Raw genomic sequence first — 18206 nt, 5'->3', positions numbered from 1 at the left:
ATGCCTAAATGCATTGAGTTGCGGCCATGTGATTGGCTGATTAGCTATTTTTGTTAACAAGCAATTACCTAATAAAGTGGCCAGTGAGTGTATAGTAAGTGGAGCTGATAAAATGGACAATGAGCGTAGAAATAAGGAGGTGGTCATAATGTTATGTCTGATTGATGTATGTACCTGTATTGCTCATAAAAACTTTTAATTTGCTTTAAAGCAGAAGCCATTAGATCACAGTCCTTCCCAAAACCCTAAAACTAACCCCTTAAAAAATGCTGTCTCTTATTTTCATGTCAAGACTGAAACAATACAGAGTTTCAGTCCAGCCATGTCCCTGCATTTTCTAGTAGGAAGTGGGACTGCATCCCTGTCCCTTATGGTCACACGGTGAACAGTTAGACCCCATTGATTTGAAGTGAATGTATCCCAAAATCTGAAAATCAGTGTCCAACATTCAGAATTGTCTCTACCAAAACAGTTTTTGTTTCTATTCTGTTTAAGAAATCAGCTAAAATTGTCACTCCTAAAACAGTCCCAACTGAAACATTTGGTAAGGTTTCACAGTTATCATTGTTTTGGTAGTGCCTAAATGGAATATTCAATCATTTATTTGAACAAAATTTACATAATGAAGAAACGGTGTCACTCAAAGCAGAAGTATTTTAGTCCAAAGTCCAAAATCAGTTAATAGTGCAAAGTTTAGTGCACAGTTTCTATTTAATTGCTGTGCTTAGCGTATTGGAACAAAGTAGAAAATGTGCAATAACTTTTTCACAGGCCACATTTTAGGTTTTCTGCTCTAAATATGTTGAATTCAGCAAAAATTATGTATTAAAATATGGAGAATTGTGTTTTTTTTTTTTTTTGGTAGAGAGAGTTAAATCAACAAAACCAGCAATTTGACAAGCTACACTGGGGCAGTCTGTTTAGTGGCTGCTGTCGGAACAAAACCTTGTATCTCCATTTTTCTTGTTTTTCAGTTCTTGACATAGTTTGAAAACACCTGTTGCCCTTTACATCGTGTGTATGATTCATGAAGAATGGACCAAAAGGAATGGCCCAAAATGACTCGAAAAAACATCTGGTTCCATTGACTTCCATTAAAACTAAAGCATGTTTTTTGCTTCTCCTGTAAAGTTAACATTTTCAAGATACAAGGTTTTGTTCCGACAGCGGCGATACTGCACAGTATTCGGAATGATGAAGTACACGGAAGCACCAATGCGTCCTTGGAGGGCCAAAATCCAGCACGTTTTTGTGGCTTTCCTAATTCAACTCAGTAGTTTTCAGGTTAACAATGAAACCAAACTATGGTTAGTAAACCAAACCATGCTGAGGACTGGTGTTGTCTCAGAGTTGAACTGCTAATGCAAAGTTAAAGCTTCCCCTGTTCACATGACTGTATGATGTACATGGATAAGGAAAGCCCAGCTCAGCACAGCACTTCTACTGTAACAGGCCTCATATAACCCCTAAACAGTTGTCTAATAGACCACCTCTTCTATTCAATGTAATAGAAAAACACAAAAACGTAGCTTTACCATATCAGGTCAGTCACAGTAGTTAAGCTACAGAAGCAGGTATCACAACGTCCATGGGATGTTCAGCATTGGCTGTGGTGGATTGAAAACAAAGCTCTCGACCCTTCATGTCTTCACCCCATCCATGGATCAAAGGTCCGAGATTCAGACTTTCACACCATTGGGTCAAAGTTATCTCCACTTCTGAATGCGACGTGGCATTGTTCATCATCATGAACGCTATTATTTTGGCTAATGCAACTGTAAAAATGAGAAACGTCAATGGACTTGCACAGCACAAATCTGAACTGAAACATGAAGTAATGTTGGTTCAGATATCAGGCATGAACTGCAATGTGGAACAACTTTAAGGTAAAGAAATACAAACCTAAAGCTCGGTCTACATGGAACGACCTTAAGCATCAGGAATGTAAATGATTAACCGATTAGCTGACAAGCAATTGTTCGAACAAGTGCTGGAAGCTGTAAAATGTAATTTGGTGTCATTTGCAATAAACAACTTGAGTAGGTGGGTTCATCATTAAAGTGGGGGGATGGTTTTGAATTGTATGTTAGAGGAAGCAATAGGGAACTGGTTCTGCTAGAAAGGCCTACTAAAAAATAAGGCACAGCTAAAAAAACAAAATACTGCTATTCAGGACCACTTTTCTAGAGGAACTACAACATTCAGGTACAAATCAGTGGCGAATATAACTACTATAAGTGGACCAGACACAGCAGTGCCGCTGGAGTGTTTAAACACTGTGTCCACTCATTGACCACTCTATTCAACACTCCTACCATGTCGATGTAAAGTCAGAGAAGACAGCTCATATGCTGCTGCAGTTTGTGTTGGTCATCCTCTAGTCCTTCATCAGTGGTCACAGGACGTTGCCCACAGGACGCTGTTGGCTGGAAGTTTTGGTTGGTAGACCATTCTCAGTCCAGCAGTGACACAGAGTTGTTTAAAAGCTCCAGCAGCACTGCCGTGTCTGATCCACTCGTACCAGCACAGCACACACTAACACACCACCACCATCACGTCAGTGTTACTGCAACGCTGAGAATGATGGTGGATTGAAAACAAAGCTCTCGGCCTTTCAGGTCTTCACCCTATCCTTGGATCAAAGGTCCGAGACTCAGACTTTCACGCCATTGGGTCAAAGTCAGTGACACAAACGTTCTTTAACAGCCACATTAATATTTGCATCTCATGATAAGAATCAGAAGACAGGCAAACTTATTACTCATGTGGGACTTCCTAGACCTTTGGAAAGTTGAGGGTACTGACAAGTTTCCTTTCCACATCTGACCTCTTATGAAGGCAGCAGTGCCAGCACACAGGCAAATATTGATTTTATGCTGAAATATTGAACATAGAGTATGAATAGAAAATCATGAGGTAGAGAAATTAACACATAGGCAATTATAAAGAGAAGTAGACATAATAATACAATATAATAAAGGGTTCACTTTAGCATCTCTTAGAAAGTAGCCCACTTTTATCTACATGCTGTTTTGCATGCTCTCGGCACTCCACCAAGCAGTTTCAGGATCGCTATAAAAATGAAAAACATTCATTATACACCGATCAGGCATAACATTATGACTACCTCCTGTTTTTTTTTTTTTACACTCACTGTCCACTTCATCAGCTCCACTTACTGTAAAGGTGCACTTTGTAGTTCTACAATTACAGACTGTAGTCCATCTGTTTCTCTGATGCTTTGTTAGCCCAGTTTTACCCTGTTCTTCAGTGGTCAGGACCCCCGCGGGTCAATATTGTGTATTGGAAAACGGCTTCAAATGAAAAATATTGACAAGATTTCATCCTTCATTTTAGGCTTGCCTGTTAATGATCAATCTAACTGTTTATTGGTCAAAGGAATTTACCCAGATCCTTACTAATTTCACACACTCAAGTAGAGCACTATATATGGAAAAGTTCAAATTTTATTGCTGTGAAACAACAGCAGAAAATAGGTTTGTAGTACATTAACAGCATATAATAAAGAGGAAATAATGTGATCTCACCAGTGAGAAACGGTCACCCACACACTCTTCATGGTCACAGCCATTAAGATTAAGAAGGAAGCACTGCAAAATCTGATCTGACACTAAAAAAGGTATGCAATCAGTTTTATACCATGACAAGAAAGATTTAAACTCTGATAGCTATGTATTTAAAGAAAGGGAACAACGGAAACCATGAAAATTCAGCTCAGCTAAAACGCCAGCAGTTGGAACATTAACCCCTTAAACTGTAACACTGTCAAATGCGACTTTCACTTGGCTAACTCACTTTGCAGTACCGACCTAGAAGAAAATTATTCGATTAAACCAAGTAAAGCATGTTATGCCCTCATAACAGACTGTAAAAAAGAAAAAAAGAAAAAGAAATATGGCATCAACATCCATAAGATAAATACTTGCTGTCAAAACACAGCAAGCCTTGCCAACACGCCTCCAGTCCGTCCATGCATAGACCTGTGCAGAGTTTTGGGCCTCGTCCGAAAACATTTGGTACTCCGCACATGACAGACAGGCTCACAAACTGGCTACCAGGGGCTCACATGGTTGGGCATCACCACAGAATCTGCCTCACGTCTCCATGGCTTCTGTGGAGCCTTTGGTAGCAGCGTCTCCCTTGACCTGCGGGTCCAAGAGGGAAAGGTCTAACTCTGGGAGAGGAGCCCTCCAGAACTGGAACGAGTTGAAGGCGCAAAGAAGGTCGTCGCTGACATCATCATCACGGTGCATCACCTGTAATAGTGCAGGTGGACATATCAGGTCAGCGTCTAAGGACATGACACAGCAATGAGACCTGTGGTGCTAACTATCTTAAATTTGGTCAGTTTTTCTCAAAGGTTTACTTCTTTTCAACATGATATGAGACAAAATAAATTAATAAACAGACTGGGGAATGTGGACTGATGCTGATATCCAACATCTGCATTACATACACATTCATAAAATACAGAAATTGGCATCTTCCTGGATTTGCAATACTGAGAAATTTCACAATTATTTGTAGAGGATTTTAAATGCAGCCAAATGAGTAAAGCTCAGACATTCTGCTCTTCCAGAGTACAACCAATACTTCACCACATATCCATCCTTAATATTACTCAAATCTAAATGTTGATAGGTCTGCAATATCACCGAGCTGAAAAAAAGACCATTAGAATCATTTAGTTTAACACCTGGTGGTTTTGTTTTCTAAATGTAATTGGCTACAATTAGACATTAGAGACCACTAGTTTCCTGTAGGACACCTTTAGATCGCATCAGGACCATCAAATGCATGAATCAGCCCTAGAACACATGTTAAACCATCAGGATCTTTACACTGTGATGTCAACCCATCAGGAAAAACACAATACGATAAGTAACTAATGGACACCACTAGAAACCAGCAGAAACTAAATGGTTTGAATGAAAACTTTGTTTTTTTTTTAAGTTATATAAAAGGCATTTCAGGTTTGCAGAACATTATAAATACACAATAAAGAGTTTTAGTTTTCTGACTAAAAAGTAAAGGCTTCAAATATAAGGTGAAGCTCCAAATGTCATATTTAGATTTTACAGGCTAATTTAAATTTTAAACTCTTTAAATTCTAAAAGCTTTCCACATGGCTGAAAGGTTAAGATGTAAACAGAGTCATTCCAAGTGGTTTGGTGTGAAACGCTCTGCTCTAGGTAAACTTGCGGAGTCCGGATTGTTCACAGTGGTGGTGATAGGAACCAGATTTCCACCTCTAGAAGCTCTAGATGTCCACTTCTAGAAGTTGTTGTATGAAATGGTTGTAAATTCACCGCCTGATGACATTTTATAAAGGTTTTGGTTAAATACGTATTTTAATCCATTCATGGTGGAGGGATACATCCAGGTGATGTAGGATGAGGGAAAACAGTCCCAAAGGACATGTATTTTTTCTAATTTGACTGTTTTACCATCACCATTTTATATGAAAACTCACAAGGCACGTGTGGGATCACTGATGGTTTCAGGAAGCATATAACGTGGCTGTATTTGTGCTGTAGACATTGTGACCCCTGGTTTCCTTCACCACCGCTGTAAAGAAACCAGTCTCAGTTCTTTAGTCTCTCAATAAACCATTTTAACTCGGAATACAACTCAAAATGGGTGGAATTGCCTGTTAATACGAAGCGCCAGGCTTCGAATCAAAACGAACAGCACCTTTTCTTGGTCTACAGCGACACCTCGTGTTCAGGCAGTGAATAATTCCACAAAGCCTGACCAGCGGGCAGACCTAATTCACCCCAGCTGACCTCTCAAAATGCGCTAAACTCGTACAGACCTCAGTGGGCTCCTCCGGCGTGTCCGTGTCAGACGGGTCCTTCTCCTCTCTCTGCCGTTTAGCCTGCGGTTTGGCCGGACCCGCCGCTCCGCTCGCATCGCCGAATCTTCCAGAACAGTCCTCGGCGGCGGTTTGCAGTGAAGGTTGTCGGGCAGCATGCGCCTTTTTCGGCTCGGGGAGATTCTCGAGCGGGTCAAGGCGGCTCGGTCTCTTTCTGCGGCGCGGCGAGGAGTCCGACAAAGCCGGGTACAGGCGCAGCGGAGGCGGGGAGGAGAGCGGCGAGTCCGCGCTGCTGCAGACAGAGCGGCAGCGCTTCTTCTCGGGCACAGAGCAGAAAGGCGAGGCGCTCTCGGCACTCCGCTTCGTCATACGGGCGAGAAGAGGCACTTCAGTCCCGCCTGTGCTCTCCGTTAACCCCAGTGAAAACGGACAGACACCGGCGCACATCCTCCACTCCACAGGTATCCACCATCCGCCGTGCCAGTATGGTCGCTGGTGAAGGAGGATACAGCGCCCTCGTCTGGCGGGATGATCGATTGACCAGTGTAGCAATGTGCATGGAGTCGTTACCACAGTGGCGGTGATAGAGAACCAAAGTCTGACGTTCACTGCCTCTAAAAGCTTCCTCACAGAAAGTTATTACACAAAACGTTTATGAATACGCTGCCTGATGCCTGAGACACTGTTTTATGGTAGTTTGTGAAGGAGGTTTGGCCTAAAACGTCCTTTTATTTGATCCATTCGTGGCGGAAGGATACATGAAGGACGTTGTGAGGCAAATAGTCACCATAAAAATGTTTTTTTTTTCTTTCCATATTTTAACATCACGATTACATATAAAAAAAACAGCATAATCGTGTAGTTTCACTGCTGGTTTTGGATAGTAATTAAAAAGGCTATAGTTGTGGACATGGTGACCCCTGGTTCCTACCACCACCACTGTGAAGAAACCGGCGTCTACAAGTTTCTCTGCAATGAACCATTTCACATCAAACCACTCTGTATGACTTTGTTTACATCTTAACGACAGGATTATGTAAAAATGTAGGAAAACTTTTACTCTATTTAAATTCCTGGTCCACAAAGCCTGTCATGTCATCCATGTGACGGCTGGGGTCATCAAGGAGACAGTCGGATCCAAAAACCCAGAACTGCCTTATTCTAACTAGCTCACATGATATGAACTACTAGTCTGGAAACCAGGCACTCTCATTTCTTTCCTATACCAGAGGATCCCAGCCTTTTTTTTTTAAACTTGCGGCCAACACAACTGACCACAAAATCAGCCCACACGATTTTACCTACAAGGGCGTTTAAAGTTAATCTAGTAATCAGTGTAGTTTGTCAGTTTTGCTGTGTTTTGTAATATAACACAACACAGTAAACACTAAAATGACCCAACATTCTCCAACTCATCTAATGAGTTAGCTGGTGTTGTGTGGCAGCTACCAAGTTGTGGATGACAGGCTGAAGGAATGAACGCTGTGAAAGGAGTTCCGGCTCAGTTGAACAGGTTTAGATGCAGACATCTAAGCTCCATCTGAAAGCTCTGATCAAGTCTCAGCTCCTGAATGAGGCCGAGAAACTCTCTGTGCCTCTTTTACTTTTCTAGAATGGAAAGAAGCCCAATGCATCATCATGCTCGTTTTGTGAGGAGCAAAGGAGATCTAAGCCCGGGAACGTCCACTTTTCTCTCTCTCCATGGGAGTCACTGGTGTTACCGATTCTCACTGGTGTTACCCATAAGAAAAGGTAACACCAGTGACATTTTAAAGGATAAATGCATTTTACAAAATGCTACAGAGCATCAAACCACATCTGGCCAATCATGGAGCATCCACCAAGATATGTAATTTAATCCACTTGTATTCTACTTTTTCCACACTTATCTAAGAATAAAGGTCACACTAGTGATTTCCACTAACCATTACCCTTTACACGGTGATATCAACCCATCATGGAAACACAATACCATTAGGGACCACTGGACACCACCAGAAACGTTTGACTCCATAGAAACAAAAGATAAATGTGTTAATTTGACCTGCAAATTTTTTTGAAAAACTGAAAGCCAGTCTCCTGAAAAGAAAGGTAAAGAGTGGACATGCTAAATACCAAACAATCTGAAACAATAGAGTTGTTGAGGCTTCTCTCCTGTATAATTTTCAGTCTAACATATTTTCTGCTTTTCTCTTGGTCCATCTCCTCCACCCCTCCACTCCCCGACCTAGACCATAAAAAAAACGAAAAACATAATGGCTTTTTTGACAGGAAATGAAATGGTGTGGTCAGTACCTTTTCCACAGTATTACATATCAATATTTTGCTATAAAGGAGTAAAACCAAGGAATAAATCTACACTATCAAATTTGCATATTTGATAAAAGTGTTTTTATTAATAAAATACATCTTCAGTGTTTGCACAGCTAAACATCAAGGCAAGTCACATTTCACATTTTGGAAAAAAGAACAAATTTCTCCCCTTTATTGTAAAATGAATGCGTTAATAGCAGATTCAGTACAATCATACAGTAAGTTTAAAACAACTTGCTTACTTAGTGCTGTGATCATTGCCATCATCCAAGGAAGTGAGGAGTTGCAAAGTCAGCAGTAAGTTGGATTTTTAATAAAAATCATATTTGGTGAACTGCTGGTTGCTGACATGGAGCAGCCTGAGAACGCTGTCTATCAGCATATCAGTAAGAAACCAAAGAAATATAAAAATACACGTCCTATTTGGTGGAAACCTTCCTTTATGCTTTAAGCTGAAGTTCATACCTGCACGGCACGAGAATCACTCAAAACATAACTGTAAGAAACACTTCTTTTCGTTCGCACGCCACCCAAAGCCTGGCACGTGAGCCTGGGTGACTTCCCAGCTGACCGAGCGTAGTGTGAAGGCAGAGTGAGACATCACAAAATTATGACACACTGTCATATAAGGCTTTCCATAATACTGATAAACATTGCAAAGACCACCAGGCTTGGTTAGGTTGGTTAGGTTTGGGCTTTTTGGTTATAATCAATTCAACCAATCAGGACAAGCTTCTAAACAAAGAAGGACTGATAAAGGGACTGGTGACTATTTTCTCTGTGAGGCTTATGGCGTCAATCACAAAGCTTTTTTAAGCAAAGGAAGCAAATCATACTACGTAGACATTAAGAAAATAAATCAATTATTAGTCCAAAAAGCACCAATGCAGTGGCAGCTGTTATAGATGTTTAACTTTCTACATAATAATTTAGGTTAATTTTTCCCTACTTTGAAACATAAGCCACTTGTTTTCTCACGTTTCAGACGATTGGCTGTTCATCATAAATGTGCTAAAAGCGGAAGGGTCACTGCTTGAGTATCAAAACTTGAATTATGAGGAAAAAGTTGTCAACCCCCTTCGGAAAACAAAAGAACTATTTAATTTCATTTTTTAGATTTTGCTGTCTGAAACTAGGTCAGTAACTGTGTTAAACTGGCTTTGTGAGAGAGGCCCCAGTATAAAATACTATCAAAACTACGAATACAAAGACGTTTCTCTCATATTTTACACGCTGTGATGCACCAAATTTGATTAAACCTGATAAATTAGGCTCTCTTGGTAGTTAAACATGCTCTTGACCAGAGTTTGTTGTTAATGATGTCCACGATATGCTTAGAAAAGTGTAGTATAACCTAATTTATCACCTTAACGATACCTTAACCCCTAATCACTATCCTGGTTTCAGTTTCAGCATTTATTTGTTTTATCTGGCTAGTCTGTTGTGTTTTTCTCACATAAATCAGCAGTGTGAGTGACGCAGATCGAGTTGAGCTCATAGCCCAGCTACAGAAAGTGGAGCACAGGGTTGAGTAGCTTTCAGAGTTTGTCTGAAGGACCACCCTAAAGCTGGCTCAGCTGGTGCTCCACTTGGCAAAGCAGGTTTGAGCTCCATTGCCTTCACAAGAGCCGAGTGGTGCTCTTTAGTTACTAGATTGTTTCTAAATTGTCCCAGCAACCGCACACAGTTGTGGTACACCAACCAAACATTTGCATTTTGGGGGGTTTGATCAATGTGTTCTGGCCTTAAACCCCTCAAACACCAACAATTCCAAACATTTGCTTGGTGTGCCACACCAGTATGCATTTGTTAGAAATTTCTAACCTATTCATACTGGTTCTCTAAAATGTTCCCCGCATTAACACTGTTTATTAGTTAACTTTCTAAACATTTTAAACTGCCAACATTGGAATGGTGGTGTTTTTGGGTTGCTGTGTTCTGATCTTCACTACGGTATGATGACTTGGACTCGAGACCTGTGTTCAGAAAGCAAGGAGGTTTCTTCCAGAAGAGTGGCTGCTAGCTTGCGATGATTATGATCAGTTCAGACAGGATCCTAGACCCTAGGTCAAAGAATTTTTGGATGTATATTTGATTATGAACAACAGAGACTAGGAATCTGCTCCTACATCAGTACTCAGTCTTTTTGGACACAAACCCTGGAGTGTACGGAATCTCTACAGACTACAGATGTGTTCTTCTTCTCCAATATAACGACTTCCGCTCATTAATGGCTTGACCTTTTACCCAAGAGGGCTAACAGAGCAGGGAGAACAGAAAAAAGAACAGCGTGTTGTTGCTCAGAACGGGGACTGAGAGAGTAACGAGGTGTTAAGCTCAAAGAATTGAATAATCTAGATATAAAAATGAGCGTGTCTTTGATGTAAATGCATCTGAGGTACTGCAGTTAAGTGAAAGCTTTGGTCCATCTGATGTCACGTTGCTGTTTCTCCTTTCTCTACCGAGTTGTCCAGCTGGTTATCTTTGGGGGACAGGGCTCCGTTGGACAGGTGGTCCGCCGGTTTCCGAACCACGAAAAAGACACAGTCATACAAGTACTTGAGCATGGAGCGATCGTTCTCTGTGTATGTAGTGAGGACTGACTCTCTCTCTGCCTAAGCAGTTAAAACAAATAAAACAAATTTAGTCAAGCCAAAAGCAATACATCACGGAAAAATCTAATTTACACAATTTCCCCCTTAACCCAAATTTAGTTGATCAGCCAAGACATGTTTTGGGTCTTGTTTCTTTAGTTTTGCACTGAAACTACAAGTCTAATGAAGCTTACAATGTAATAGAAGCCTTAAGTATTGTGCAAACAATGAATAAAAATATCAGACTTGCTCACATAACAGACATACTGTTTATCTATAAAGATGGATTACTATGCTTGGAGTTTGTTTAATTTTGATTATCATCAGATTGTTGCTTTAAAGATCAAGATGCACATAGATGAGTCTTCAGTGTTGTCTTACCTCCAGCTGAAATCCATATTTTAAAATAACGTCTTTTATGTCTTCATAGCTCAGCTCGATAGACAGTTCATTGGCCATATTTTCAAAATGGTACAAGAGTGGACCTTAAACAGAAAAGAAAGAGCAGAAATATGAAGAATATTTTTAATATCTTCAGCAACATATAAAATGGTTTACTGCGATTATGCCAACGTACACAAACGGTAACTTTGGTGGACTCACCCAAATTGATCCAAACACCACCAGGTTTTAAAATATTCCAGATGGTCTCTATATAATCAACGACATTATGAGCAGTGTCGATGAAGAAGCAGGTGGCAACACAGTCCCAGGTATCTATTGGAGATAACAAACCATCAAGTTACGATTTAGGGCGTTTTCCAATGGTCCACGGAAAAACAAGAACTAACAAAATTTACGATTCTAGTCCTAGTTCATTTTCCACTAGCTTGAGAGACAGCCGGAACCGTTTATCATAACCATGATTAATGATTTAATTGTCTTTCTGGCCATTTTATGCCACTTTAAAGCATATAATTTGGCTAAATTTGTTGGCTAATATGAAATGATTTACTCTTTTACATTTACTCTCATAGAAATATCCACATTTACTCAGAATCATGTGTAGAGTCAAGCAAGGCTTATATTTTTCTCAAGTGTGAAGATATGAGCCCAAACTCTTTTGCTTTAGCTCCCTAACTAAGTTTGTTCTGTGGAAAAACAAGCAGACTGCACCAAGTAAAGAGCCTGGCCCTACATTGGGTCAACTGTTTAACCTGTTGGATATATTCGTATTCAGCCACCAACAACAATAACTAGCTTTATGGACCCACTGACTACTGCTGCCCATTATTAATCTCTGGCCAAGTCTCAAGACACAGACAGTCAACTCATACAAGGACAAACAGAATTTCAGGTGTTGAACTGTCATAATGTATTGGTTTTAAACCCTAGACCTGGAATGCCCTGCACATGCTGTTAAAGATTAACTGATTAACTGTCAAGCATCAAATACATAAATGATCAATATGTCTGATATGGAACTGATATTTGAATAGATAAGTTTTACATTCAGTTTGAGGACTGTTTCTGAATTGTATGCATGAGGGCAACCTGTTCCATTAGCCTTACAAAGTTATGCACAATTTCAGGTTTTCTCAAATCAGCACTTTTGACTCTCAAGTTTTCGAAACTGATTCCTTGACTTTCACTTTCATGTATAACCAGAGCCCCTGATGAAGGGATATAGTGGAGTTTAAACATTCTAAATGTAGTTTACAGCACTATCATGGTTAGGATATTTAGCCACAAGACTCAGTGGTACAGCTAAATTTTCTTTCTTCTTTTTTTTTTTTAACATCACATTGAGGGTGTTTGTTGGGGCAGTCGTGGGCTGGAGGTTAGGGAACTGGCCCTGTGACCGGAAGGTTGCCGGTTCGATCCCCAGAGCCGACAGTACATGACTGAGGTGTCCTTGAGCAAGTGTGTGGTTGGAGGTTTTCATTCCAAACAAGCAGGAGCTCTCCTGCTTCCTCTTGTTCAATCAGTTGGTCTCAGTCTTCATCAACTGATCACACATGCTCCAGCTTGGTTAGAATGAAAACCTGCAGCCACACTGGTCCTTTGTTTGATAAGACTGGACATTCCTGAACTTTAGGCCCATTCAGGCTATATATGTTAGTTAACTTGAACCAGTATGTGATAAATGTAAGCAAGTAAGACTCTGGCGTTGCATGTATGAGGTAATTTGTTCTGTCATCATTGCTTTAACGATTTATCATACAGCCCTAATCAGGTGTTTTAGAGGAGACAAATATGCAGAGTAGTGATACTCCAGAACAAGACTTGAAAAGTACAGCAATAAAACAACACCTTGACTCACTTGGATCAGTGTACACTTCTAAGAAGTCCCCAGCCGTCATGGAGAAGTTGGAGTTTGGCGGAAGACTCTGGGGGTTGACGTCTGGGAAGTACACCGGCCTCGTCTGATCGGCGGAAAGTTTGTTATTGCTGAACTGGTGAACCCAAGGATACAACATCAAATCATTCACCTTCTCACACCTGTTAATATAAGAGGATTCAGTTTTAGTACATAAATAACAACTACACAAAGATGTAACTTCAATTAGTTCCATTTTTCATTTCAATCCCTGGGGCCCACATTTATGCTCCATCCTAACTTTTAACATACATGAAGTAAGCAATTACCCCTTCCACATGTGTACTGGAAGCTTGGACATATATGTAAGCTGTCTGGCAAATCCCAAAAACTGGCTTAAAAAACCCCACTTTAGTGTAATTATGATATAAAACAGTATTTTCCAACTTAGAACTCGGGTTCACCCATACCATCATCATTTTTGCTCTTTACAGCTATTCTACATTGCTATTTTAACTGGTCATTAAGAAAGGGAGTCTAGTTCTACTCTAATTTTCGAGCATATTCCAGAAGAGCATGTAATTTGGGGCAGATATCCTTTAAGAAACCATATCACATTGAGTGTTCTTCAACAAGGGTATAACAACATGTGCACTTCCAAGTACCTGTTAAGGACAAAGTTTGAAGAGAAGAGCATAAAGAAGCTCCACTCATTTCCCTGACAGGCGTAACCCAGGCGGGCGATTTCCCATGTCAATCTGCCGAGACCAGCTCCAGGAACCAGGACGCTGACCTTAGAGGCATCGCTGTAGAAAAGGAAAAACACGATACTCTTGTGTGTCATCTGTGGCATGTAAGGTCATTTTTTAGAATCTCCAATTCATCACTGATACTGCAATTCACTCCCAGACTAGGCTGAAACCATGTCTGGGAATCAAACCCCTAATATCTTATTAGCTGAGGTGCCGCAACTGATAAATCTGTTTAGTTCCTCAGAAAGGAGACGGTGTAATTTGGCCTGGGCAACATGAGAAAATGAGTCATTATTGGGATAAATTACCTCAGAATATGTCCTAATATGATTTTCTAAGCTCATTGTGGATATTGCCAGTACGTCTAGTACACTGAAGAACCACATTTGTTATGTTTGAGCATTAGCCCAGTTTAATTGGACGTAGTGCATAGTTTTTGTTTTTAAATGTGGCACCAGTTTCTTTTTGTTCGTTCGTCTTATCAGGTGCCAAAAAAATAAACATATTGACACTTTGTATCCATCCATCCATCCATTTTCTAAGCCGCTTCTCCGTCAGGGTCGCAGGGGAGTGCTGGAGCCTATCCCAGCAGTCTTCGGGCGGAAGGCAGGATACACCCTGGACAGGTCGCCAGTCCATCGCAGGGCAGATTGACACTTTGTATATTATGAAAATTACTGTGATATTGTAATAATTTTGCCATATCGCCCAACGCTTCTAGACAGAATATCACACTGAAGGTGGTATATGAAAATATTAAATATGTCTTGCATGGATAAATGAAGATAAATGATATAAATTTGTTCACTGTATCATCAGTTAGTGTACTACAGATATTTAACCCTTCCTTTGTGATGACAACATGGCCACTTATATTTAGTGGTTATTCATGACTACAAAATCCAGACTCAGATTTGGTTTTAATGCTGTATGTCTACTAGTGTACATGGCGTGTATATGTAATGTATATGTATTTGGGACAGTGCTTATGCTGAACCCCATGTGTGATATACTCACCACTGGTCAGGAGGGAACTGTCTCTGTATCTCCTCTACGAGAGGAGTGTAGCAGGAGTCCCGCTCAGCTTTGCCTGTTTCACTCCAGTCACGCACAAACTGCTTAATGGTGGACTTCAGCTTGTCCATGTCGAAAGTTGAAGATGGCCCAACTTTCCTTGTATTATCCTAAAAGAGCACAGCAGGAGGACAGAAAACTAAATGCGCTTGGTTTCCACAAAGACAGCCTGCACTACTGCCCATTAAACCCTATATAGAACCATGTTGAGCTTATCAGAGTGGCACCATGCTATTCTGTAGTAACAAGAGGATTTCTAGGATGAGACTGGTAATATACATGGTTTCATTTCAATTCTAGTGAGCAACAAAAAAAGTGAAGCAGAGTTGAGTCAAGCCAGTACCATGCATTGGAAAAGCAAATTAAAGTCAACAGGACTGAATGATATGCCACTTTTCCCCCCCAAAGATTAGCTCTAAACCACTGACAATGTATTTGCAAGAAAACAGCCCTACAGCCTGCTATCTGCAATAAATAACAGCTTCACCTACATCATCGCCGTATTCAATGTTCTCGAACATGTGGATGCAGTTGTGCACGATGGCCTGCAGCACTTCGTAGTTCTGGTCCACACAGCGGCGGATCTTGGCCAGGTTAGGCAGGAACCCAGACAGAAGCCGCTGGTGCTTTTGAGGAAGACTGCGGAACTGCCGCTCGGTCCGGTTCACACGCTCCTGAACATGGGTTCTGATTAGAGAGTGAGGTACAGCAGGTGGGTGCCAGAATTACAGCAGTGTCTAAGTTATGCATACCTTAAGGAACTCAATAAATTACACTACTCACAAAAAGTTAGGGATATTTGGCTTTCTGGTGAAATTTCAGGATGAACCTAAAATGCACTCTAGCCTTTACAGCTGAACTTAATTTGAACTTCTCTAAACTTCTGAATGCACCAAATGTCCAACTGTTCAATGTTTCAGTACTTTTTGCACAACTTGCTGTTCTCCAACAAGGAGCTGAACGGCAAGGTGTTGTTACAGTGTGGGCATGTGTGTCTAGTCAATACAGAACTGCCCTACACTTTGTGAATGGTACAGTGACCCAGTGGCCCATACTACTGAATAACATCATTAATCCAGTCATTGTACCTCTGCATGAACAACACAGGCCTAATTTCATCTTCATGGGTGACCATGCTCCAGCTCATCGAGGTTGCATCATTAGAGAACGGCTGCTGGAGACTGGGGTACCTCAAATGGAGTGGCCTGCACTTTCTCCAGACCTGAATCCCTTAGAAAACCTATGGAATCAGCTGAGTCGCCATGTAGAGGCTCGTAACTCTGTACCCCAGAGCCTCAATGACCTGAGGGCCGCCCTTCAAGAAAAGTGGGATGCCTCAGCAGACAATGAGTCGACTTGCGAACAGCTTGAGACGTCGTTGTCAAGCTGTAATTGATGCTCAAGGGCACATGACAAGTTATTGAGACACTTGCATTTTTTTTGGTTGGGGTATACCCACCACTAATGCTTCTACTTAAATGCCCTACCTTCCTAATATCACTGTAGCGTGAACTTTTTATGGTTTCCACGTCTTTCACCGTATCTCTAACTTTTTGTGAGTAGTATAATTCGAGGCCTCAATATAGTAATTTGTGGAAGCGGTATAGGAATTTGTCGCCCCAGTATAGTATCTCATGGCCTTCATTTACTGGCTAATTTTTGGCCTTGATATAGTAATTTGTTAGCTCAATATACTATCTCATGTAGGAGTATTTTGTGGCAGTATAGAAATTTTTGGCCTTGAAATAGTCTTTTCTGGCTGCACTATATTATTCCGTGGATACAACATATTGATTCGTGGCCACACCTTCAAAAAAAATCAGCATTTCATTTTAGGGGCTTTTTAACCATGAAAAAGACAACCACGTGTATCACAGTTAACAGCGAAGTTCATGGATCAATTCCGAGACTTTCAGTTCGGTATTTTAAAAAATCACCTGCGAAACTGAGGCGTAGGTTACGTTTATAGAACTTTATACCGATGAATAACAATAATTTTGTAGGCGAAGGAAGTTTACAGTATTTTATAAGTTATTAGCTTCACACCTCATACTACATACAACTCAACTTCTACTACAGCAAAACACAACTACAAGTTATCGTAGTCATTGCACAAATTATATGCCACAAACACCAACTAAGAGTAATCCTTAGAGTAAGGATTTAGACCGCGATTTAATTATTTAACGCGTGTTTCATTACTGAGGCGATGATGCTAGCTAGCTAGTTAGCTTATGTTAGCTCCAGGGCTAGCTGCCTCAAAACAAACCGGTTAACTTCTACCCATTAAATATTCGGCGTATGTGAGAGGACTTAGCTAGCTAGTATTTTTAGAACACTTAAAGTCTTCCCGAAGAGTCGCAGCTTTAGAAAAGCACGTTCTTGCCTAACTAACGTCAGTCTAAGCTCTTGTTTATGTTTAGCACGCTAACTTGTTAGCATAGGGCTCCTGTAGTTTGTCGCAGAAGGCAGCTAGTCAGGTCGGCTAACGTTACCTGTAATATCTAAAAGCGTCGATGATTTTCCAGAAGTGTTGCCTTTCCAGCCTCTCCTCTTCCTCCGGGGAGTATTTAGTCCTCTCTCGGTAAAGGTACGGTTCTCGCTGGCCGGTGTCTGGAGCCGAGTCGCCCATGCTGCCAGCCATGGAGCAGAAACACAGCAGCAGCAGCAGCTCAGAGAGAAAACCCGCAAAAACAGCCTCCTCATCTCATATAGTCACTCCAAGCCCAACAGTCACAAAGATCAGCTTTCCATGGTAGAAATAATGAGAAACATATCAAGAACTACTTCTGTTAATGGTCAACTTCCATAAAAATAGTCATAGGATACACACAAAGCTGCTTACTGTGAAACTTGTTGCTGTAATTCACACTAATTCACAAGTCTATATTATGGCTGAACCCCAAATGCTTCACTACTGGACATGTGCACTAGTGATTATTTCATGGCCTATGCAGTGCATATAAAGTAGTGAGCCATGTAAGATTCGGTGATCAGCCACAGCATTAAAGCCACCTTGTTTCTACACACATTGTCCATTATATAGGTGCACTTTGTAGTTCTAGTTATAGACTGTAGTCCATCCGTTCCTCTGATACTCTGTTAGCCCCCTTTTACCCTGTTCATCAGTGGTCAGGACCCCTATTGGCCCTCACAGAGCAGGTACTATCTGGGTGGCAGATCACTCTCAGCACTGCAGTAACACTGATGTGGTGGTGTGTTAGTGTGTTTTGTGCTGGTACGAGTGGATCAGGCACAGCAGTGCTACTGGAGTTCTTAAACACTGTGTCCACTCATTGTCCACTCTACATCTGCAAGATCAGAGTGTCTAATAAAGTCAGAGACAGTAGATCTTCTGCTGCTGCATAGTTTGTGTC

At 41.0% G+C, this 18206-nt stretch overlaps 3 protein-coding genes across 3 annotated transcripts in view; all 3 read right to left on the bottom strand.

Moving 5' to 3' along the window:
* trpm6 (transient receptor potential cation channel, subfamily M, member 6) overlaps positions 1-1673 on the bottom strand; it is a 71984-nt gene extending 70311 nt beyond the window's left edge. The window contains exon 1 of the mRNA XM_037531761.1: positions 1536-1673. Coding sequence (XP_037387658.1) covers positions 1536-1538 — 3 coding nt within the window. The 5' untranslated portion in view covers positions 1539-1673. The remainder of the gene's footprint in view (positions 1-1535) is intronic.
* A 1776-nt stretch (positions 1674-3449) lies between these two features.
* Positions 3450-6375, bottom strand: wu:fa19b12 (uncharacterized protein LOC560551 homolog). The gene is made up of 2 exons (XM_017716721.2): positions 5837-6375; positions 3450-4277 (listed from the first exon to the last, which is right to left on the bottom strand). The coding sequence occupies exons 1-2, from the start codon at positions 6281-6283 to the stop codon at positions 4116-4118; spliced, it is 609 nt and encodes a 202-aa protein (XP_017572210.1). The 5' UTR covers positions 6284-6375; the 3' UTR covers positions 3450-4115.
* A 1829-nt stretch (positions 6376-8204) lies between these two features.
* carnmt1 (carnosine N-methyltransferase 1) lies at positions 8205-17816 on the bottom strand. Its single transcript, XM_017716698.2, has 8 exons — positions 17325-17816; positions 15321-15516; positions 14773-14939; positions 13669-13809; positions 13007-13185; positions 11347-11460; positions 11125-11228; positions 8205-10764 (listed from the first exon to the last, which is right to left on the bottom strand). The coding sequence occupies exons 1-8, from the start codon at positions 17471-17473 to the stop codon at positions 10585-10587; spliced, it is 1230 nt and encodes a 409-aa protein (XP_017572187.1). The 5' UTR covers positions 17474-17816; the 3' UTR covers positions 8205-10584.
* Between the last annotated feature and the right edge of the window lie 390 nt (positions 17817-18206).

Source organism: Pygocentrus nattereri, chromosome 20 (genome assembly GCF_015220715.1).
Source record: "Pygocentrus nattereri isolate fPygNat1 chromosome 20, fPygNat1.pri, whole genome shotgun sequence".
Taxonomy (NCBI): Eukaryota; Metazoa; Chordata; class Actinopteri; order Characiformes; family Serrasalmidae; genus Pygocentrus; species Pygocentrus nattereri.
Note: the sequence above shows the minus strand (reverse complement) of the source record. Positions and strands in the feature narration are given on the sequence as shown.